Source organism: Atractosteus spatula, chromosome 3 (genome assembly GCF_055471065.1).
Source record: "Atractosteus spatula isolate fAtrSpa1 chromosome 3, fAtrSpa1.hap1, whole genome shotgun sequence".
NCBI classification, from domain to species: Eukaryota; Metazoa; Chordata; class Actinopteri; order Semionotiformes; family Lepisosteidae; genus Atractosteus; species Atractosteus spatula.
The window spans coordinates 64,460,651-64,484,928 of NC_142708.1; the positions used below are offsets into that span (position 1 = coordinate 64,460,651).

Below are 24,278 nucleotides of genomic sequence, written 5' to 3' on the forward strand. Positions count from 1 at the left end.
TAGTCCACAGTACCCTGGGAGCTCCTGTTTGAACCTTTGCCTGTACACTGACCTTGATTTGTGAGAATTCATAACAAATAGGACCTCTGCTTCGTCAAAATGATAGCAAATCATAACTTAAAAAGTACTGCACTGAAACCTTTGTGGAAAGCAATTGCAGAAATAAAGATGAAGGTAAAACGCTTAAATCAAGTGCCATCAGTAACAAGGGAGGCAAGATCAGCAAAGCTGTGAAGATGGGAAAGTTTTCCGCCAGGAAAGCAATGCGTTTTAATGCCGATTACGTATAATCGCTGAACTGTGCTTTCACGCTTTTGTTTGTCCGGGTAGGGCCGATATTTAGACATACTGCACGGAATGTGTACAATTGCAGCAAACGAGAATCTGCTAACTTCTAGTAAGAGCACCTCGAATAGTCGACGTCTCTAGCTTGACAATGGGTCATGTCTACCGTTTGTTAGTTACATGGATCTAACGGACCCAAAACCAAATGAAATACGATTACATTTTATGCATTATTACAATGGCTGGTTTCGGCGTTCCCCTCTTTCGAGATCTCTTATCCCGATTTTCTTCTCTACGCTTCAGAAACAAATTACGTTCTCAATGATAATGGGCCATTTTTTACATTAGTATCATCCTCAGCAGCAACAGAAAGAGGAAGCATAAGGAATTTTCCACTCGCATCTCAACATGATGCATCATGTTTGAGACACACAGGAAGCTGGAGAATCTTGTTTTTCAGCCTTCGTTTACATCTCTTCTGCTCATGCAAGTTAATATTGTTTAGGCTCTTGTCTTAGACTGTACTGTGTATTAGAACGAAATCCTAAGTACAATACGGTTTAGATAAATTAAACTATTCACACACTTAGTTTGACAATACTGTAGTGAACCATGAGCAGGCAAGGCGGGCTGGGGCCAGCGCTTGGGGGGCGGGACTAGGGGACTGTACTGTACTGTATATAGTGGGATAGAGGCTGGAAATAGGCTCTTCCCTTCCTGTCTGTTAGTGTAGGTGTAGCGCTGTAATCCCTGTCCCTGTGTGTGTGTGCGCGCGCGCGCGCGCGCGCGCGCCTTTCCCCGATTCTGGTTAACCTTCTCCCGAGTCCTACGTTCGCTCTATTCAGTACTGAACTCCACGGTCGTAACAAAACATTTTTACCTCAACTGAGTAAATGAGGCCAGATCCCTTAAAACCTGTAACTCCATAAAACCAAAAAATCATAGCAGGCGTCTCAGTGACAGTAAAGAACCTCAGATAGCAACATTCTAAACGGGTCTGCCTTATGGCTCTCCTCTTCCGTTCATAAAGGATGCTGCATCAACTAGCACCTGAGTTAGAAGAAAAATCAACCGTTCATATGCTGCTGGCAGGGATGTGTAACAGCCTGGAGTCCAGGCTGCTCCCATGAGTACTACAGCAGCAATGAACAGTGAAGCAGCCATCATCAGCTGCAGAGAAGCTCCCCACCCATAGCATCTACTCTACAGAGTGGAGCTGCAGTTTAATGCTAAGCATCTGCACAAGAAAGGCTGTCAGACTAACTGAAAGCCACTGGAGCCAGTGCAGTAACAGCCCAAGCCCACCAGGGATTGCTCACCCTCTGCCCACAAGACACTGAACAGGGTAGCATGATGAGGACAAGAGAGGTCAGCGCATTAAGCAGGTGTCAAGATCTATTGCACTGGCTTAACAAAGGAACAAGTATCACACAGAGAGACAGTTTCCAATCCCTCCTTTATTTCTCCATCACAGTCAGCTCAGTGGATTTAGTATGCAGTCTCCTGTAAAGGACAGTCCCCACCACTGTCCCCAGAGCAGCCAGGATCACAGGCTCAGCAGACACTCCTGGAAAGAGAAGACAGGTTAGCTCACACTGCTCTGCCATAGAGATGCTATCAAACCAGTTCAGTCCCACTGACACTCCACTCAGTATACAGGTTGGGTACTAAAGGCTTCCTCTACCTGTTGCATCACCTTCCTCCTGTGCTCTCAGGAGAGACCTGACCTTTCACCTCTGCTGGGCTGTCAACAGCCTGCTCTCCCAGCACAAACAGAGGACCAACTGTGGCATCGCCTTCCCACTCAGCAGCTGCAACTGGAAGGAATTCTGGATTGAAATACCTACAGCAGTGCAGAAGGCAGCATTCACTTTCACATAAGCCTGACCAGGAGTTTTTAAGGACCACGTTGGAAGTAAGGACACCATTTGTCATGTAGCAATCCAGAGAACAGTTGCATTTCCACATTTTGCCTACATTCCCCAAGAATAAGAGCAGGAGGGATTGTGTACAGCATACAGTTCCACGGTTTTCTATGAAGACTTCTGCTCACAATCCCTCAATGTACCAATGTTCATACTACTGGAGTGGAACACTAGCATCTACAAGAACTAGAATCCCCTCTTCTCATTTTGAGAAACCACAAGCAAGAGAGTCTCACCCTCTTTAGATCCCAGATCCCTCTTCATTCTCATCCAGTGCCTAGATTTGGTAGTAGGACAGCTGGAGTCACAGCAGCTGCACACCTGATCACTCCCATCCACAGACCACCACCTACAGCAGGACAGGCATCACTGCAGACACCCACATCAGAGCACATTGCAGCCAACACCCTCCTCCTCACTTACACATTCCCAGTAGTGTAGCAGGCCTTGTTCAGGGAGTCCACACTCTGGGAAGCAGCAGTCACCTTCAGAAGGCAGGTGATGTAGATCTGGAACAGCACACCTTCAGTCAGAGGCTCCACTGCAGCTAAACCTCCTCACAGCCCAGAGGCCACAGGAAGACACTCACTGAGCTCCTGACATCTTGATAGAACCTGAAGGCATCCAGCTTCATCCTCAGCTTGCTGTCCTGGGGTCTTGGCATGAACTGAGAACTGGAGCCTGTTGTTCTGGCATCAGTCAGGCACCTGGGGGAGAGGGGAGGTCATTGCAAGTGCACCGTCTGCACAGCAGTTCCTCCATCAGAAGGCACAGGACTCACCCGTGATTCTCAATGAAGGCATATCTGGGGGTAGAGGTCTGGTCAGGCACCAGGGTGGCCACACAGCGGTCCACAAAGAGCCGGAGGGGCTGGTGGTCAGCCTGGCTGACGGAGGCTTCAATATTCAGGACGTCCCCCAGGTAGAACACGTTGGAGGTCCTTGGGGAGCTCCAGTCATCTAGCATTGGAGAGGAGCCATTACTTATGGTGACAAATAGGTCCAGCAGGAAAATAGCAGAGAACCAGATGAACGTCTCCCAAATATAGATCCCTTCAAAGAGCTCCGGTTACTGGGAGCCAACCTCCATAGACCCCCAGTCAAGCTAATTCAACAAAGCAATCTTCTCTAGCAGACATCCCCAGTGCGAAAGGGAGTCTCGCTGCACCTCTCCCCTACAAGAGCACATACCAGCCATGAGCACCAGGGAGAAATCCAGGACATCCTCCGCAGACTTGGTGGAAGTGTAGGGGACCCAGGTAGGCTTCAGGGCGCTGCTGCTCACATTGTAAAACCTGGGAAAGAGACTCCGGCAGAGTGACACGGTCCTTATTCAGCCCTGGAGCTCCATAGACCCTGCAGGACAGCAGATGCCTCCCTCACCTCATGTAGCGACACTCAATACCGACAACGGCGCCATTAGTTCTCACGATGGGGGTGTTGGCAATCGCCCGCGGGGTGTAGTTGAGAGAGAAGCTGTACACTAGCTCCTCTGGCGCGCTCTAGGAGAGAAGCGACAGGTGAAGCCGGCACACCACTAAAATACGACGCTAGAATGTCAAAGCCGGACACCCTACCGTCAGCGAACTACGACACGCCTGCAGCTCGGACTCGAAGATCAGGACCTGCGCCGCGTCGTCTTGCCTTGTGGCCGCACAGTCTCCCAGACTGACGTCCGAGGAGTTGATCAGCTGACCGGTACCGAACAGGTCTCTCCTGACTTGCACCACGATTTGACTCTCCCCGCACGCTACCGACACAGCCCGCCCGAGCGGCGTATCCTGCTGTGGAAACCAAGGAGTTTTGTAGAACACAGCCCCCTTGTGCGTGATACCGGTTCGCCGTCCGGGAGCTGAGCGCCATGTAGCGGCGTCACAGAAACGCCCGAACACCAAGAAGCTGAAGCGAGAAATGCCCGAAACCCACATTTTGCTTCCCACAGAGAACAAATCCATGATACCTACTGTTTGCCAAGTACGTCTTTTTAAAGGCACACAGATATTCTCTCTTAATGAGGTTCAGGTTTGCCGACAGAGAAAGCAGATTCTCACGTGAACAAACTCAGTGTCCGCTCGTACTGAGGAGCCCGGATAGAGCGCGAGAGTCGGGGAAGATCAGAGCAGCGATCAGGAAACAATAGGACCGGTGATGTTTTACGTATTCTTTTATTTAATGTTTCCATTTTCAGTCAGTACGTTTTGTTGTAATTACGCATTATGATCCAATTTCCACCTTAAATGGTGTCATATCGTTCCAGTGCTGGCTGTGAAGACGTCCAGGGGGTGCACTTCATAACCTTTCTTGAGGATTATGAGAAAATAAAAATGTAAAAACACAGCAAAATCCAGTCCACTTCAGGCTAGGACTAAATCGCTGCTGATAACGTATTCTTAGTCAAATATGTTTTTGCCTTACTGTTAAATAACATAGGACATTATGAAATTATAGAAAATGTAGGCAGGCCTTTCAATCTGTAGTTTTCTTATCTTACATTTCGTTTAACATGAATCCTAAATCCACTCAAATTACGTCTTAATTTGCGCTACACATGTGATTTCAGATCAATGAACTGATTAAGCGTGTTGCAGAGACAAACGCGCTACATTACGAGCATCAGAAAGCGAATGAGACAGTGTCGCGTAAGCAGGGAGAAGCCTGGGATGTTGGCGCTAATGAAGGAGCTGCAGACAGACGAGAGAACACGTGTACTCTGTGCCTGGGGGCTGAAATCGCACACATTAAGAAAATAGGTTTGAACTTCGACATTCGACACAGTCAGCAGCCATTTCACTCTGCAGCTCACAACTGGCAGCCCACTAAAGCTGAGCAGGTGTGAGCCTGGTCAGTACCTGGATAGGAGAGCTCCTGGGACAAACTAAGGTTGCTGCTGGAAGAGGTGTTAGTGAGGCCAGCAGGGGATGCTCACCCTGCGGTCCATGTGGGTCCTAATGCCCCAGTATAGTGACGGGGACACTATACTGTAAACAGGTGCCGTCCTTCGGATGAGATGTAAAACTGATGTCCTGACTCTCTGTGGTCATTAAAAATCCCAGGGCGTTTCTTGAAAAGAGTAGGGGTGTAACCCTGGTGTCCTGGCCAAAATTCTCCTTGGCCTTTACCAATCATGGCCTCCTAATAATCCCCATCTATGAACTGGCTTCATTACTCTGTTCTCCTCCCCACTGATAGCTGATGTGTGGTGAGTGTTCTGGTGCACTATGGCTGCCATTGCATCATCCAGGAGGGGCTGCACATTGGTGGTGGTGGAGAGGATTCCGCGTTACCACTAAAGCGCTATATACAGTAAGTAGCCAAGTGTAAGTGATTATTAATATTAATATTATTAATAATTATTATTATTTTAACCTTGAACACAGAAGACAATGAGGACACCTGACTGAAGTTTTCAAAATCTTCTTTAAAAGTCAACCCATTTGACTTCTTCTGCATTAACAGTCAAGCATAAACCAGAGGACACAAATTGAAACTATTGTACATGGAAGTGAAACTCTGCATCCTTTTATGAAACAGTTGAATAACTCCCATCAACGAGGTAATAAGAAAGAAACTAGTTAGTTGTATTGAATGGTCTCGTCTCATTGCAAACTTGCTTCCTTACTGTATGTTTAATTTTCTGATCTAGACATTTTCTAGCCAGATAAGATCACTTTATTGGTGAACTTTCTTGCATTAGGAATTTGTCTTTTCGCATACCACAGCTTGCTCTCCATGAGACACACAGGCACACAAACGGGGAGAGAGAGGCTTGGAGTCAGAGTGCAGGGTTAGCCATTTATATGACACCCCTGTAGCATCTGGGGTTAAGGGCCTTGCTCAGGGGCCCAACAGAGTAGGATTCCTCTGTCAGCCACAGGATACGAACCAGCAACCTTCCAGCCACAGGCGCAAATCCTTAGCCACAGAGGCACCGCACCACCCCAGATCAAGCAACACACACAGAATAAAATGCAGAGAAATTTCATCAGATTATTTGTGAGATGAGTGATTTCTGACCATTCATTTTCTCACATTTCCAACTCACAAAAGCAGCAGTGGCCTTCAGGTTCTTTTTTTCAGTTCTAACTATTAATCTGCTTAATCTGGGGTACTGAAGTGTGCCTCATGTGCCAACCATTAAGTCAATAAGCATGTAATCATATTTTATGTAAGCAATTAATCAAGGTTATTTATTAATCAAGGTTATGTAATTTTTAGTGACAGTTATCAATTACCCAGTGTGACAATTAATCACAGTTACTCTCTCATTAGGTACTGTAGACTCATCTCTGAAAATTCTGGAGTTAGACTTTGGCATCAGCTCAGCCTCTACATAGCTATGGATATTGCTGTGCTTTTTTAATTTGCTGTGTTTATTTTGAAGGTAGCTTCTGGAGAGAGAACTCCAGGTGCTCAAGTCTAGATGTTCTATTTATTTCAGGGATGTCATCTCTGCCATCAAGATGTATCCCTCCATGGACTGTAAAAGGTACCCCAAAACAAAACATCTCTTTGCTGTGTATCATCCTCACTGCAAGTTTATTTGATTATTTGATCTCAGTGCAGAAGGTCAGTATCAGGCAGGAGATGGCTGACCCTATCACAGCATACCAATCAGTACAATTATTGCATTTTTTCACATTCTTGGAAAACATCCCATTTCCCATAAATTGTTAAACCCCCCAAGAAAGATGTTCAATACATAATTTTCCATACAAGGAAGCATCTACAGTAACTTATCTTATTTTTTGGAGGAGCTATACTTCCGCTGTCTTCAATGGCTCCTCAATTTTAACAAAATGCTAAACACAAATGCTCATTAAAATCAGTATCACTACCATCATCACTAGCATCCTGGATTTCCACAGTAAACTGTTCTTCTCTTAACCCTGTACATTTCAAATTTCTGTGTAAACCACTCCTATGTGAACACTTAATGATGAGCAGACACAGGTGGGAGTGACACTGTATCAGAATGCCCACAGATGGGGGTGGTACATTATCGGACATGCCCAAACATGGGAGTGACACTGTATCAGACATACCAACCTGGTGCACCTTTTTCTTGCTGCAGGGGCCAACTGGTTATCCAGGCAGCACACCTGAAACAGAACAGTTCAGAAACTCAGAAGTAATGCAGGGTTGACAGCAATTAGAAGTCTCATTTAGTGTTTTAAGAGCTAAAAACAAATTTAAAAATGTCCCTCAGACAGGAATCTGAAATTATCATGTGATTTAGAGGTCGATGGGAACATCAACCAGAAGAGTCAGGTCCTCTCACAGAGACAGAAGATACTGTATGAGAAGGCATCAACCAGAAGAGACAGGGTCAAGTTTTGTCATTAGTATATGAACCCAGTGGAAAAAAAGCTTTTTTTTTGCACAACAACACCATAAAGGTTACTCCCTTATTTAGGTCTCATACTCACTCATAACTGAAACGCAATGTTTTTCCAATATCCCCCATTCAAGTGACAATTATTTGGTTATGAGGTTATGAGGTTTATGTACTTGGAATTGTTGAGATACAGTACCATTGTGATCACGAGGTAAATGTTTCAGGCCTTTCAAATATTGTTTAGTACAAGTATGACTTCTGACATGGAAAGACAAAGAAGCTTCTATATCATAAAGAGTTGTGGAAAGGGTAAAAGTAAATCTATCATTTTTTTTAAAGAAACATGATTTTTAAATTAATAATAGCTCTGACTTTGTCTTATGGTGCCCTGCATTACTCTGGTAGTGTTCTGTCTCTTACTGGTGTGTGCCTGCAGTGTGTAAACTAACACAGCTTTGAAAGACTCTGGCAGTAAATTAGCTATGGGCTGTTTGTGATTCCAGGTGCCTGTTAATCTTTGATCATCTGTCTGCTAACAGAGGCACAGGGCCCTGGTGATTATTTAAAGGTCAAATCCTATATCAGTGACACCCAAAGCTTTTGGTCTGAAATTAGTTGCTCTCCACTAAGGACTAGCTGGATCCTTCCACAACAGCATGTTAGCGGACCAGTAGTGTCTGATGTTTTCCCTTTCTTGCTGAAAATTGTGATAACAGGTAGTGTACTGGTAGTTAAATTACTGCCAAGAGGCAGGGAAAGCAATTACACTTCGGGAACATATCATGCAGAGCCGTGTGGCAAGGCATTGCTTCAACAGTGCCCTGCAGCAATGGCACATACAGTTTGCTGTCTTTAAACTACGTAGAACACAAACATCTTTGAGACAGGCAGAGAATATTGAACTCCTTTCAGCAGCAGAGGAAGTCTGCTGAACATGTTTTAAGTGTGATTCTCAAAGTCATTTCCTAGGGAAATCTAGTACAATCTAGCATTTAAAGCAATCAGTTTTAACTAATTTTTAAGACACATCATAACTGTTTTATAACACATTTGTATATGATATATTTGTTGATTTACAGTGAGACATGCTATTTTTAAGATTGTATTACTGCTTTTGCTGATTAATGCTTTTTCAGGCTTAGTTCATGATGGACCTGTTATCTTCTGTTTTTTGTCCTGCCTAAGTTCTGATTGACCTAATTATGTTATTAGCTGCAATACTTTTTCTAAAGGTATGAGATGTGTTCAGAAATCACTTGGAAAAGATGTTGTCTAAGGATCAGGCTAAGATCACTCTTAAGATGTGTGTGTGAGACCCCTGGTTTAAGACACAGGTTTAGTCTGGTCTGTATTGTGATACAATATGCTTGTGATGGGATTCTGGTAAAAAGGCAAGCTCCAGAAGAAAACGTCAGCTCTCTTTCACAAAAGCTTTAGTGTTCAGGCAATCATGGACAAGCAGACTAAGACTCACACAAACAGTGCCGGGGGCCTGATCACTCCTGCATCCCACTCAGGGATAGCAGTCACGAGACATAAAAGGCCACACAGACAGGACAAGCTCACCCATGTACACAGAACCAGTACAACAGTAAATGGGTGTTTTGGACTGTTTATTTTTCTCACTTGGCATGTACTTAGCATGTTTCCTAGCAAGCCCAGCAGCTAAAGCTACTGTTTCTGAATCTAGCACAAACGTCTGGCAGATGGCGCTACAATGTCTTTTAAGACTTTGCTATTCTAATACAAGATATATGTAGCTTTGAAGCATTTTAAGATAAAAAATTGTAGAAGTACTGCTTTAAAAGAAATGGGTTAAGTGTGCAAAATTGTCTTTGAAAAAGTAATTCTCTTTTTTCTCTTCTGTCCAGTAAGATCATTTCTCATTTCAGTTTAAATCGTTTAAAGATGTGTTTCTATTGCCCTGGCATACAGGGCCTACCAGACACAAAAAAATTAGTGGCACACTCTAGAGCTTTATTATTTCATAACATAGTTCATTTTCATCATACAGTAGCATTATAAAACATTATTTCATAATTTCAATCTCATAGGTTTGCTGTAATATTTCAACACCAGCTTTCATGTTTTAGCTGTAGAACACCTTTATCACGGCAGATAGGCTTTCTTGTTTGAAAGGTTTAAAAAATTACAAATCCAGGCTGCTTTTGTTCAATGCTATTTCGTTCCTTGATAAATTGCTGCTGGATGACCACAAATTCGGTCAAACAAGGACAGTCCTAGCACAACTCCCACAGGAGCTCAGGCCCTCCTGCTAATTTCTAATGAACAGTACTTCCCATCTGGGTCCTGCTGTACGATGTAGTACAGGCACCACACTAGCCTCAGGAGGTTTGTGGAGAGCCGAGCCCATCTGAGACACTGTCCCCGTGCTTCAGCAGCAGTTGCTCGCTCTCCTTTAGTGCATATTTCTACCTTTATTGTGGGCTGCTACACAGTTCTTCTTACAGTAACAGGCAGGAACTGGAACAGCAGAGAAAGGGCATTTTTATGTTTTCTCCCCCTGGTGATATGATATGTCCCATTTAAGTGCTTTGTGAATGTTCTGAAGTGCTTAGATGGAAATTTAAACAGGTGAAAAGATCCACAGCATGGGCACAGATTTTTACTTACATTTGTATGTGCCACAGACCACTTTGGTGGCAGTAGAGCCTTTACAGATGTGTACATTTCCCGAACTGTTAAAACAGTTTAATTAATATCACACTTAGGCTGTGGTTCTCAGTTGAAAACCTATTTTTTTCCCATCCTACAAATAACAATGTCCAAAATACACTTACATTTATATTTCAGTTCAGTAAGCATCATATTAAAATATAAGGTTTCCCAGTTCTGGTCCTGATGACCCCAGTGTCCGCCAGCTTCCCAAGTCTGGTGACCCCAGTGTCCTCTGCTTTTCATTCTAGCTGAGCTCTCAGTCGAGTTAATAATTCGCTTATTTAACGTTTTAATTTTCTGTGGCAAAACGGTTTCACATTTTACGTTCAATTAAATAACATATAAAATTTGATAGTTAACTCGCTCTCTAGCACTTTAAGAGCTGAAAACAATCTAATATTTCAAATTACCAGCTCAATAAAGAAGTCGGCCCAATCAAAAAGCAGCTGATATATATGTATAAGCTTTGCAGTAAGTAAGAAAATGCAGAGTCATATAGAAAAAAGGCACTGTGGCATAAAACCAGCCATTAAGCAGCTACTAGAAATCTTCCTGCTCATGACCTCAAGACAGCTATTAGGGAGACATTCAGCTGAGCTGGGGTCAGGTGATTGTTCAGGGAGGGCTCTGGCTAGCAGAATCTGGTATTATCAGAATAAGGAAATCATATCAGCTTTCAGGAAAAAATAAGTTCTTGGCCAACATTTTTACTGCTCTGCAACTTTAATACTTGTATGAATGTAGATGATAAAAAGAAAACTGGGATGTCAGTAAGTATCATAATATTTGTATAAGCGTGCCATATTCAGTTAACAGAAAGTTTCAGCATGCAGAAGTTATCACACCATTCCCACAGCTTTATCAGAGCTAAAAGCAAAAGCTTATTATCATGTACATCCAATATTTTAGACAAGGACAAAAGCGCACTCAAGCAGTGATTGATATGTAATTTTTAAAACTGTGAGATGATTGCTTTTAAAATAACTATACAAAAATGTTTCTCTCGCCTGGTATGCTATTTTGTTTTTTGTGAAAGAAACCAAAGAAAATAAGGAATACTTTAACCTTATCTAAATTGAATAAAGCTTTGCATATTTACAATTTTGAAGGCAAATTGAGAACAGGTACAAGAAAAATCAATGAACTGGAGTTTAATATGAATAGGAGATCGGACTAGGAAATTAAGAGGTAACAGCAATGGAAGTTCACAGGTCAGATACTTAAATATAAATTACAGAAATTATAAAATGATAAAGTTCATAAAGTTAAGATACAGTAAAAACAAAGACACCATCATCATTAAATCATTATTTGAGCAATATTTGATCCAAAACAGCAAACAGCCTCTACTGTAATCATTTTTATATAATTATGTCTAATCTTTATTTTTTCTTTTACTGCTGATGTTCATTGTAATTATAAGCTTTGCTGCCCCATAATTACCCACTTTCTATAAAGTCATTTATAATGACCATGGTATTTTCAAGCCTTACATGGAAGTGGGCAATATATTGTATACACAAACAAACTACAACAAACTATTTCTTGAAATACATGGGTGTTCCAAACTGTGGTGCCCTCTGGGAATCTTACTGTAATGCTATAGGAAGGAAGAATCAGAATAAAGTACTGGCTTGTACTGTACTTTAGTTCATGTAGGCAGGCTGGAATTAAAATGTCATAATGATGGGAGACTGTTCCAGGTGCAGAGGGAGGTAACCTGTACTTCCACAAGCTTCCTTCTGCACAGTTGCATCAGCTTCCAGCCACATTAGGACAATCAGGTACTGTGAGGATCAAGAGTCTATGAGATTTAAAAATTCCAGATAATTTAAAGCTGATAACAGGAACACAAGAGGGATGCGTTTTCTAAGCTTTACTTGAAATCCGAAATATTACTGCTGATGGGAATATCATTAGGGAAACAAAATAGATTTAGTCTCTGAAAACCTCCTTTTACATGCTACACACAAGGAGGCTTTATTCCAGTATCAGATTTCACATAGGTTTTAACAAAGTCAACTGAACAAACTGTTTCAGGATAGGCAATGAAACACACATGAGTGGGCACAAATGGAAACTTGTAAATTGAGTACATTTAAGACTTAAGAACAATGGACCCTTTAGACACAGAGTTGAGCAAGACTGAAATAAGCCTGGGATGCTTCAATCAAATTTTCCCATCAATTAATATGCCAGCAATTAAATGAGGAAGATGGACTCCATGTCCTCTCTTTTGTAACTGTTCCTGTATTTCTCTTATACTTGCAGATCCAGATTTTGTTGTTAAGAAGGCTGTATTTGAATCTGCAAAGCAATCGTGCAAAATGAAAAAACATCTAGTCTTATAGTTATTAACAGTTTGTACTGTACCACAAGATAGAAATTCTGTGAAATGAGTAATAAGCTAACAGAAAACAGTTCATTGTGAATCATATACTTATGACCAAATGTGGCTTCTGGCATTTCAGGGTTAGTCTGCTGTCACCACTGGATACACGACTCATTGTCATCAGTCTACTTTTTTCCAGGTCTTTAGCTGTCCTGATAGCAGCCATCTCTGCCATTTGCAATGGCATGCTGTGTGCTGAGAACCCACTTAATTTGAGACCATGGGGATGATAAATATGTGAAATATTGCTTTCTTTCCATGTTTTTCTTGTATGGCAAAATATTTGCAGTTAATAATCCACATGAGATATCCAATAAATTATTCCCTGCTGTCACATCATTATTTTACAGTATATTATTTTTATATCCAAATTGTAAAATCAATGAAGTGCCTTATTTAGTGAAATTAATGCAATTGCCATGAACAGTTGTGACTATGTACTGTACACTAACAATACATATTTAGGAATTTTCTGTATGCACACATTTTTATCTTAGTTTTAGATACTCAGTATTGGCTAGAGTTTTCTGCTCATTTACATGTTCAAGGTTTGAATTTACTTAGATAATTAGAAATTAGATCAGTAATCTCTTAGAGGCTGGTAGGAATTAATCAAACAGAACAATTAGTGATGTACTCACAGACACTCTAAGAATACAGGATACAATTTCATTATCACAATAATAAAATGTGGCAGTTCAGCAAGACAAAAGTCAATAGAAGTCAAACTGCTGTGATACACACAAATATGGATTGATCACTCAGGGATCACAGAAGTTAACTAATACATGTTAAATATCTTGACTATACAGTAATGCTTAGGTAAGTGTTGGCTTCCTAAAATACAATGAACACATTATCACGCATATACTCGTTTGGAATTTTTGTTTAAATTTGATGAAATGAGAATATTTCAGGTTTTGCACTCATGGGAATGAGCTCGTTGGGGCAGGCAAGGTTTCATGTTGAGATTTGAAAGTCCTGCAGAGTGAGGAACAGCCGGTCCCAATGTTAAAGTCTGTCCTGTTGTTGTCTGCTGGGCTCTGTGCCAGAAGCCGTTCTTTTGAGGCAGAGAAAGGAAAGACCTCTGTTGCTTAGGATTTGGTGAAGTAGGTCTTGCAAGAGATGTGTGCCATGAAATCTCAGGAACTGGCAACCTGGCTGCAAGTTGAGACTTGGTAGAGGAGGAACTTGGATAGTTTGCTCGCCCATCCTTTTTAGCTATTATGTTGAATATATGCTGATATTCAGCTATGTCGACAAATGTCCTGAAGTGTTATTTCGGGTGATCAAGCAAAATCAAACCAGGAGCTTATCACAAAATCTCTCCAGTAGCAGAGGAAGTTTTGGTCAGAATTCTGATTTGCATAGGTCTCCCTCAACCTGGCAGCTTATTTTGGCTGAGTTCTTCTGCCTTACAGTCCAGCTTGGACAACAGTGGTCACAGACTTGTGGCATGCTTGTTGGTAAGATGGCAGGGTGTCAGAGAGCAAGCGCAGAATGTATTGCAACACCTGCATTGTCATGGATGGTGATTGGTTGGGATGTCATCAGGTGTAGTGGAAACTTCATAGCACGTTCCTCATTAATGAATCACTCTGGCTGGCACTAGCAGTTTATTTATGAGAGGTGGCATCCAGTCAACCTGCAAGTGCAGATGTGCAGTCCAAATGGAACTGCAGACTGAGAGGCCTGGATATGAGCATTCTATCACTGGCAGTTTTACGATTGTGTAGTTTGGATGTTGGAACCCTTTCTCTCAAACATTCTGGACCAGCTCCTGCTCTATTTCCAAGGCAAGAGAAAGATTCTAATCTTTCTCAAACAGTTAATTCTAGCATTGGCAAAAGCCTTGTTCCTACAATGTTAAACATGTTCTATTTTTTATGGAATAGAGTGGAATGAAAAAGCCAACTTTCATTACTTTTCAGTACATCTTCACTCCACGAGACACACACAGACTGTAACAAAGTGTAGTTTAGGACCTTGTGCAGACGGTATAATCTGGAAGTGCCTGGAAAATGGGCTATGGGGGAAACACGGTTAGGAGAAGAATGAAAGGGATGGTGAACAGGGGGAGGTGCCAACAGGGAATCAAGGTGCAAGGGGGGAATGCTGGCAAACAAGCCCAATGAAGTCCAAAAGGGTAACTGGGGCGCATCCATAATCCAAAGCCGGGAAGTCCGTCCAAGACGAAGATAAGAATAAAATAAAGGAACAGGGACATGGAACCAGGAACAAGAAAGTTAAAAACAGACTGATGAGGCCAGGCGCTCCGAGCCACGGACTCAGCTAGGTCAGGACGCCGATCAGAAGCCTAAGCCCTCAAGACATAGGGTGACTAGGAGGGATGATGATCCTGACAGAGATCCTACATTTCACCCTGCAGACATCTGCAAGAGGCGGAGCGGTGGCTCTGTGGCTAAGGATCTGGTGGCTAGAAGGTTGCTTGTTCAAATCCCGTGGCCGGCAGAGGAATCCTACTCCGTTGGGCTCCTGAGCAAGGCCCTTAACCCCAACTGCTCCAGGGGAGCTGTACAATGGCTGACCCTGCGCTCTGACCCCAGGCTTCTCTCTCCCTATCTGTGTGTCTCATGGAGAGGAAGCTGGGGTATGCGAAATGACAAATTCCTAATGCAAGAAATTGTACAGGGCTAATAAAGTGATCTTATCTTATCTTAAACTCCATCTTGGATCAGGGTATCCTATAGCTCTGACAGAGTCTTCAGTTGCTCTCAATGTGCAGCTGTTGCCCTCTGAGATATGTCCTGATCCTGGTGAGGGTAGAGAGCAGTCCTATCTTCTCTGGGAGACTGCTTATACAAATTGAGTCACTTCAGCAACCTTAGGTGAATTCTATGGTCTCGGCACAGTCATGGAGACCAGGTAAACAGTTTTAATAATAATTCCTTAGTCACACAATGGCAGCATGTGATTTATTCCCAGGAGATGACAGGTGTAGATAAAGGACCCAGGCACATAATCAATAATTAACATTACCAAAAACAATGCTACATAAACATATTCCCATCCACTGTTTTGTCTTTCCGGTAAAATCCTGGAGTATTGAGTATTGAGTTGTCAATGTCAAAGACCTCTACTTGCTTCAGGTTGGTCCTGAACAAGTGGGAGGGTTGTTTTGTTTAAATGTGTGTCTATGTCCTGTGTTACCTGATGGGAGACAGGAGTTGGTTGAGTAAAAAGGGATTGTAGGATACTTATTGTGAAGTTGAAGAGAGTTGAAGACAGCATCAACAGTTAGGGTTTGTCACGATTATAGTCCCTCCTCCTTAAGGGTGCTCCGGCCCTTTCACTTCGGACTTGATTATGTGCACCTGACCCCTGTTCCCAGTCCACCTTAAAAGCCAGGCGCTGACGTTCATCCTGGCTCTGCATCTGGTTTCCGCACCGTGCGAGTCCGGGACCTGGAAGCGCCTGGTCCCGTTAAGGTTTTAATCTCTGTTCCCGTTCCCTGTCCGCCGGTTCCGACCCGGTTCGTGTTTTAACTCCTTGTTGGATGGATCACCTGGCTATGGACTTATTCTTGTGTTTTTTGGATTCCCCTTCTGGATTACTTTTGGATTGTTTGCCTCGGCCACACCTCCCCTGTGCACCAGCGCACTTTGGACATGCACCCCTGTTTTCTTCCCCGTATTCCTGCATTACTTTTTCCTAGTGTTTCCTCACGATTCTGGATTGTGTCGTCTGCATAGGGTCCGGAAAGAACTGATCGTTACAGGGTTAGGGTTAACTGGAGAGTGCAGTGAGGAATTGCTACTGCCTTGTTATGACACACTACCAAATCATACCCTGAGCATAGTCTATTGTTATATAGTCATACTCTTTTATTTAGCATAAGTGTTTTCTTTTTCTTTGTTGATTTTTCACATCACCGGTGCCCTGTTAGAAATTGCCTTTACAAGACACAAAGGTTAGAATTTTCGCACAGTAATTTACAGATGGGTGCATGAGGCTGGTATGATGTCCATGTACTGCACTTGTTGCTCCCTGACAGATGCAGGATTGTGTGAGATAGAATAAGGATCACTTGCAAAGTATATTACTGAACGTCAGTGCTTCTGGGATAATTCCGTATCCTGTCTTGAACAGGTGCAACTGGGCATCCAGATTTGAGCTCCACTAATCATGCCTGATCACTGATCGTCATGTACTGTAGGGTGACTACACTCTGCAGGAGATCCACTACTCCCCTATGAAAGAATGGGCTTTATTCAAATAACATGCACTGCCTTTAATTAGGAGACCATACAGGAACTGTGGACATACATAATAATGATCATGTCCATCCATGCATGAAATAAATATATGCATAAATAAATTAATCATAAATACATACAAAAATAATACAGTGATCTATCTTCCTCTCTCTAATCATCACTCAGTACCTGCACTTGTGACACTCCTCATTACTGTTCCTTGCTACTGTACATCTTTCATGCATATGTAGTCAGTCTTTCCAGGAAAAGTGTCACAGAACTAAGTGCTGTAGGCACAGTGGCTTCCCTTTCCTAAGAGCATTACAAGATGTGCAGGAGATTCTTGCCCTTTTCCACTTTCACTATGCTGTGCAAGACTTCACTAACAAAACTGCTCTCTGCAAGTGAGTTTCACTAAGAAAACTTACCCTGGGATTTATGGCTAATTAATTCTAGGATATGTCAACTGTATGGTGTGAAAATGGCACAGATGTTTTTATTTCAGGACTCAGGATCCACAGTTACATCATTCTGGGGGGATTGTTAGGCTCATTAAAAGATTACCTGATTTTCAGCTCAGGTTCAAGGCTATGCCAAGTTCAAAAGGGTAGAATTGTCCTGAAGTCCATAATAACTGTAATCTCTTGACCTTCCTATAGAACAGCACAAATAGATTTTTCTTTCTTCTGTATTTTTAGAAAGACATAGACAGCTGTTCTCCCTAGAGAAGACGGCAAGAGAAAAATCACAAGATGAGGTCAGGGAGCCGCAAAAAGGCCACACAACAGCAGAAAAGCTTATGTTGAATTAAATGAGAATCGCACTAGCTGTTATTTGATTTGATACATTTACTATGTGGTTATGAGGGTGCAGTATTCATTAGTGTACCCCCGCTGTTTCTATCTCATTAATGAAAAACCCATCACCCTCCTGCTGCCAAATACTTAGCTCCTTCCCAGAATCCATCTGCTTCCATTAAAGCTGAAAGTCCTGCTTTTCTAGGAAATAATGCTGTTAAATATCAACAGCCGAAGCAGGCGAGTCTGTGACACAAGCTGTGGAATCTGTGCTGTGCGCTGAATTCCACTGAACCCCCGACTGACTTCGCAGAGGTGAATAATGGGGAAAGGCCGTTCTGTGCAAGCCAGGCTCTGTGGTGAACTAGGATTTGCCCTTCTTCTAGATGGCACTCTTAAAACTAGGTGTATGTGTATAGTAAGAGAAAATGTAACAAAACTTTATCAGTAATGCTGTCAGTACTATATAGAGTTCTAATGAAAGTTCGGGAGGGATGAGTGCACCCGGGCTAATTAAGCTCAGCTGCTGCAACCAACAACTAATTCTGAAGTAATTTCTCTGATTTCCATTTAAACCCCACGTCACCCTCTCCTCTGCCTTGCTTGTTTTGCACCTCTCCCTCCACCTCATCCTCACCTTTGCAGCTACGCCTTGGTTGCTTTTTCACTAGTCATGGGGTTCTTAGGCTCCCCTATGTCCGGGAAGCTGGCCCGCAGCCAAGTGGATTAAACCAAGTTTTTACAAACTCATTTAACGGTTCTCTTTTCACACAATCTTCGATTGCCCTCATCCCTTGTGAAACAGGAATAGGAAAAAACGTCCTAGAGGCCTCGTGCAAAGGTTTAGTTTGGCAGTGAGCGTTGGATGTGTTAATATCAGTACAGTATGTCATGTCAGTATCCACATTAATTGCTATTTCAATCTAAAAACGTATCATAGATACAGTAAGCGTGCGTAACAAATCCGCTTATGACTGTTAATGTATTCTGCATTAATTCTGATTGTGTTAAGAACCAGTCTGCTTTAACTAGTTTATGGGATACTTAAGGGCAGCATGAATTCTGAAGTTTACAGAACGATTGTGTCTACATAAGCAAAAGAAAATGTCTTACTTTACTGTACCTTACATTACTCTGTGTGTGCACCCACAGAGCAAGCAAAGCTTTCCCCGGAATTCCAGACTACTGTAGTTTGTTTACAATGGAAACCAGAGTTATCGCCTTTGTTTATATGGTGAAATGTTTACGTATGTGTGTGTATGTGTTCATGTGGATACCTCACGAGTGCCAGGTGATATGGAAACGGAGTCTCCAGTCACAGCAGTTAAGGCTGATCACAAAGTAATTTAAATGAGAAATCCATTGTTTCTATTCCAAAATATACAGTAGGACTGAAGTTATTATTCATTCTTTACTGTAAATGTACAAGTAATAAGCAAACAATTTATAGCACAGGTGTTATGACTTTGTTTTAGTTGTGATATCTTAAGGCTACTCTAATATGGTACTGGTATGTACAGCGATGTTATTCACATAAACATTGATTCAATCTAGCACTTTGTCGCTAGATCATTTTGCCAATGTGACTATTTCACATGTTTTGGCAAGTTTGACTCTGTAAGAACTCAAATTTGTCATTTTTTGCAATATTTGTCACTGCTTTATCATGAAACAATAATGCTGCACAGATGTTGCATTTTTATGTCAAAATACTCTGGTTAATTGAATATGATGCACAAAAATATCACGATGCTAATAAATAAGTGAGGCTATCATATGATTGTACAGTAAATATTAAGAGAAATATGACCATCTGTTTCAAGTGTCCTGGCCTCTGCTTCAGCATAAATCAATTTCTTTCTTTGGCCTTGAGAAGTAAAAGTCCAGTAACATCAGGAGGACGAACTAAAACCAGGGACAGTTCAAAATGATTCATTTTGAAGATGAAAGCTCTTCTTCACGCTGAGAATTTGTTAAAAGGCCTTGATGTGTAGCTATTGATATTTTATTGTTACCACTGAAGTCACAAATCCTTAAATCGTAGAACTGAAACACAATCTTGTGTCCTTTCAAACTATATAATATTCGTGTTTTATCTGAAATTTAACAGAAATCCAATAAAGAACAAATTCAACGGGGTCACATACCATTTACAATACTGTGCATTAGAATAGAACCATCATGGACATACAGTACACCAAGTACAATTCAACTTTAGTAATTGAATCTGGATTATTTTCCTATCTCTATTATAAGGTGAAAGTAATCACAACCCGACATATTAACAGTACAAAAGAATATTTAGAAATCTATATAAAGAACTAATACTGTAACACTGTTTGAAAAGTGTGGAAAACAATTACTTCAACTAGTAGCGATGTCATGTGTTTGTTTCTTACTGTTGTCATTGCTTAAGGATGTCAGATCACTATTCTCTCATGTCCTAAGTTACTGGTGAGCTGCCGGCATTGTGGATAAACTCACACAGGATCTATGACTTCAGATTGAATCTAAAGGATGTGTTCTGTCTAAAGCCAGCACTCTGAGGGGAGCTGTGGGGAAAAAAACAACATTAGTCTAGAAACAAAACAACATTAGTCTAGAAACAAAACATCAGCTCTGCAAAGAAAAAGCATCTTTGCTCTAATAATTGCTAAAGCTGTAGCATTTACAGCTATGCAGCAAAAAAAAAAGATGCCTAACAAGCGCCTGCTCATAGAATGCATTCATTTAATAATAGAGGAAAATTAGACAATATTTTTGAGAAACATCTGAACATGTTTCTTGTCCTTATTTTTTATTCTTAGAATTCCATTTGAAAATGACATCCTGAAGGTAATGGTTACATTATACACCCCTCACACCTAGGGAATAGTCAGGTGGCAAAGCAAGACCATTACAATCCATTTGCACGTGCAGGGGAAAGACTGAGATCAAGGCAATGTTGTAATCAGGCCGTCAACATTGTCAGAGCAGAGCCAAGCCTCTGATACCTCTGCCCAATCATCCACTAGAATAACTGATGCCTAGTAGACTTCAAGACACCTGGTCCCACTTTGGGGCACCTCTGAATGCATAGCAAGAGACAAACCACTGAGCTCTTTACTTGCCACTCAGCAATCCAGTGTTGGGAGGATTAAGGTGTGCTGCATGCTGGGAATGTGCATGTCCACTGTGCGATCTGAGCAGCTTCTTTGCTGTGATACAGGAATTCCAGTCTTTTGCCTTAGTTGACAGGGGAATAAAGATGTTCATCTACTCCTCAGCATTGTCATGATCGTAATCCGGCCCTTTCGTATTTTAGTTGATTTTATGCACCTGCCCCCTGTTTTGTCCGTCTTTATTGAAGGTGGGCACTCCCTCTATGCCTCATTCTGCATTGGAAGTTGGACTCCCGGAGGCCCGCCTAACATCAAGTCGCCCCAGGTCCGCGGCTTGAGGGCTTAGGCTCCTGATTGGCGTCCTGACCAGCTGAGTCTGGGGCTCAGACCAGCCGAGTCTGGGGCTCAGAGCGCCTGGCATTCCTTGTTTTTATTCTTGTCTTCGTCTTGGACTGTGCCCTGGTTTCCCTATTTGGACTGTTTTGGACTCGTTCGCCTGCGCTATGCCCCCTATGCACGGGAACACCATAGTCACGCCCCCCTGTCTGTTTTCCTGTCCTGCTCCTGCTGTGTTTTCCTAGAAGTCTTTCTCCAGTCGCTTCCGGATTATACCTTCTGCACAGGGTCCTAAACTATGCATTGTGACAAGCACCTTCACGTAATGGCCTAATTGCTGCTCCTTCCTGACATGCCTTGACCTGGACAATCCAGCACCAGCAATACAGCATCAAGACATTTTTACAGCAAAAAACAGTAGTGGTGTAGTATCTCTTTCATGTTTTTTTTTATTTTTCATAATATATCCAAACAACCACCATTTTTCCAAGCATCAGATGAATGGCAGATAAATACAGCTGCTACTATCATGCAAAACATTTCCAAATGTTTCGTCATTTAATCTGTGTAAATGGGAAATGTTTTCTGTTATCCATTTTCTTATGATCTTTGTTTATCTCAGACATCACAGCTTTACATCTACTGTATTCATCAATTAGCAAATGTGTTATTGAAAATGTATTACTTAATTGTGCTTTCAAAGTTCGAAATATTCTCTGCAATTATATCTCCCACATAGGGTAGAATAACTGCTGCTATGAATGGATGAGAAGGCCAATTTGTATGTCAGGGCCTGAGGCCAGGTTAGCAAATACTTAATTCAGTTTGCAGGAAATCCATCATTTACATGCACCATTTGCTAGATGCACATTTAACATCTATTAATGAGATCTCTGCTGTTAGAAATTGGGCATTGCAAATATACCCTCTAGCACACGCTCTGCACCCAAGGGCTAATTGTCCAAAATACTTTTGTGGGTTATAACATGAAGGATGATATGGTTCAGCAACCAAAATAGTTTTTTATGTGACAGTGACAGAAGTAGTGGCACTTAGTCTGTACATTATAACTGTATTACAGAAAAGTGCACTAAGCTCCGTGATGAAGTGAACTGATTACATATGTCTCTGGCAGTTTACCAATTATTGCAATATTTTCTTTCTGCATTCAACTATCATTTACTGTCTTGAATCCAAACTCTGGGAATAAAATTCAAGGTCTTCATTGTTACTGTACTTTTGTGTTAAAGATCACACACCCCAGCAGCCACTGTCCTCACTATTACTCTTCATACAGCCAGTGCTCAGAATAACACAGAGTTATATGAAAAAGATAAAAAAAAATGACACAGAGTTCAAGGTACAGCTTTGATGTGTGTGCTATACACTGTTTTAACTATACCAAACAGTATCTTGATACTGTATGTCAATAATATACAGAATTGTGATGAAAAAGTTTTTAGATTAGTACGTTGTAATAGGCTTGGCTGGCTTGAGCTACACATGAGTTTGCGGAGGTAGATTAAGAACAGACCAAGATGCATAATTGAAGGTGTGAGTTTTTGACACAGCTCTTTTGTGCTGATTTCTTCTAATACTTGGTAATAAAGAGTCAAGGCTCCCCGTGAGCTCTAAGATGCTAGCTATGAAAACAAGTAAGGATTTTATATTGATGCAGCATTTACATCATCTACACAATCTAGTGAAAGCAATAAAAAGGCAAACAAATTGCTAGGATATACAGTTAAAAACACAGACCTTTAACAAAAGCAAGGAATCAGTCCAGAGAAGAGCAACCAGATGCATTCTTTCCTATACAGGCTGAAAGAATTGAAACTTGCCTCGAACAGAGAACTCTTTGGTACCACGAGGCACTAAGAGGCTCAGGGTTTTAAGATCCTCCAAGGCACTGACAAAATCAACTCAATGGATTTCTTCATCAACAGGGGGCACATGAATTACAGTGGAAAGTGGAAGTGGAAACTGTGTGGAAGTGCGTTTAAAACCAAGAAAAGGAGGCACTTTTTATATACAAGAGGCTGTGGAAATAAGGAACAAGCTACCCAGTCGAGTTGTTGAAGCTGCTTTCAAGAGACTAGTGGATGAGATCCTCAGATCAATTACTGTAGCTACTGTAGCTGTTCTTAAGAATGACAGACTGTACAGGTATGTTGTGCAGTAAACAGTGCATCATTTTCTCTCACTATCTTCTGATGGAATGAATTAAATTGTGAGTTAATTAAAAGGTGAGTATGCACCTAGAAACCAAACTGAAATAAATAAAAAAAATGCAGCCCCCAAATACACCATTGAACTTTGTACGGAAATGTGTTCAATTTGTTAAAAGAAAATAATATACTGTAAGGGGGATAATTGAACCGCAGGTGTTATTGAATTGTTGACCCCTAAATTCAGGTTGAACTTTTGCTTTGAACATGACTACTCCACCAAGCAATTATAAAGGGAGCTAGGCCCCTGATCTCCTTGGTTCTTTTGATCATTCAGAACCACCAGAGCATCCACATACCAGAGAAGAAAGTTTTCATGTATAATGTCATCAGTTTTGGGTAGAGGGGGCAGGAAGACAATGCTGGAACCTTTTCTCTTCTGGTCTCGGTCCCTGGTACCCAAACTGTCAGTGTGTAGATGTTCTGGTGTTTTGACACCCTATCACTCTTTTGTTTTCTTTCTTGTCCCCCTCTGCCCATGGTCTAGTCCAAACTGGTTCAGCATCACCAGACACATCCACATTACATGGACATTGAGCAAACATTGTGTTCTTCCATCCTTTTAATTTGACGACTTTTGATTTTGGGGAGGAACCAGACAATCACTGGCCACACCATGCAACCTCCATTAATCACAGCCCATTAACCTTTTCTCTTCTTCACTGTTGATACTCTTTTTGACAAAAGCTGTTCTCTAATATGATAATTTACCCTCTTATTTGCAACTTGTATGTGGACCACTTTCTAGGCATTTTGTTCCAGTACAAAATTATTTCTGTCTCTAAATAGAGCCCAGCTAAAATACAGTAACACTTAACAAGAAAAGTTTTAGTTGTCCTTTTTTATTTATGTCCCATTTTGATGCTTTTTCTGTGTGGGATCTTTACAAGTTATTTTTCTTAAACATAATCAAATGTTTCTCTAGAGTAAGAGGCTATTTACCCCATGAATTGCATTTTCTCTCATTGTATACAGTATACACAC

At 41.7% G+C, this 24,278-nt stretch overlaps 1 protein-coding gene across 1 annotated transcript; it reads right to left on the minus strand.

Moving 5' to 3' along the window:
• Positions 1–1,742: 1,742 nt before the first annotated feature.
• LOC148838165 (zona pellucida sperm-binding protein 3-like) lies at positions 1,743–4,137 on the minus strand. Its single transcript, XM_088911158.1, has 9 exons — positions 3,787–4,137; positions 3,593–3,711; positions 3,401–3,504; positions 2,992–3,169; positions 2,800–2,917; positions 2,634–2,719; positions 2,447–2,559; positions 2,013–2,114; positions 1,743–1,852 (listed from the first exon to the last, which is right to left on the minus strand). The coding sequence occupies exons 1-9, from the start codon at positions 4,135–4,137 to the stop codon at positions 1,743–1,745; spliced, it is 1,281 nt and encodes a 426-aa protein (XP_088767284.1).
• Between the last annotated feature and the right edge of the window lie 20,141 nt (positions 4,138–24,278).

Excerpts from the sequence above, each read along its gene's own strand:
- LOC148838165 (XM_088911158.1), bottom strand. The coding sequence starts at position 4,137 with ATGTGGGTTTCGGGCATTTCTCGCTTCAGCTTCTTGGTGTTCGGGCGT. Across the intron at positions 3,170-3,400 it reads CTCCCTGGTGCTCATGGCTG|ATGACTGGAGCTCCCCAAGG; the intron begins GTATGTGCTCTT and ends CTCCAATGCTAG. Across the intron at positions 2,115-2,446 it reads GGATCTGGGATCTAAAGAGG|AATTCCTTCCAGTTGCAGCT; the intron begins GTGAGACTCTCT and ends ATTTCAATCCAG.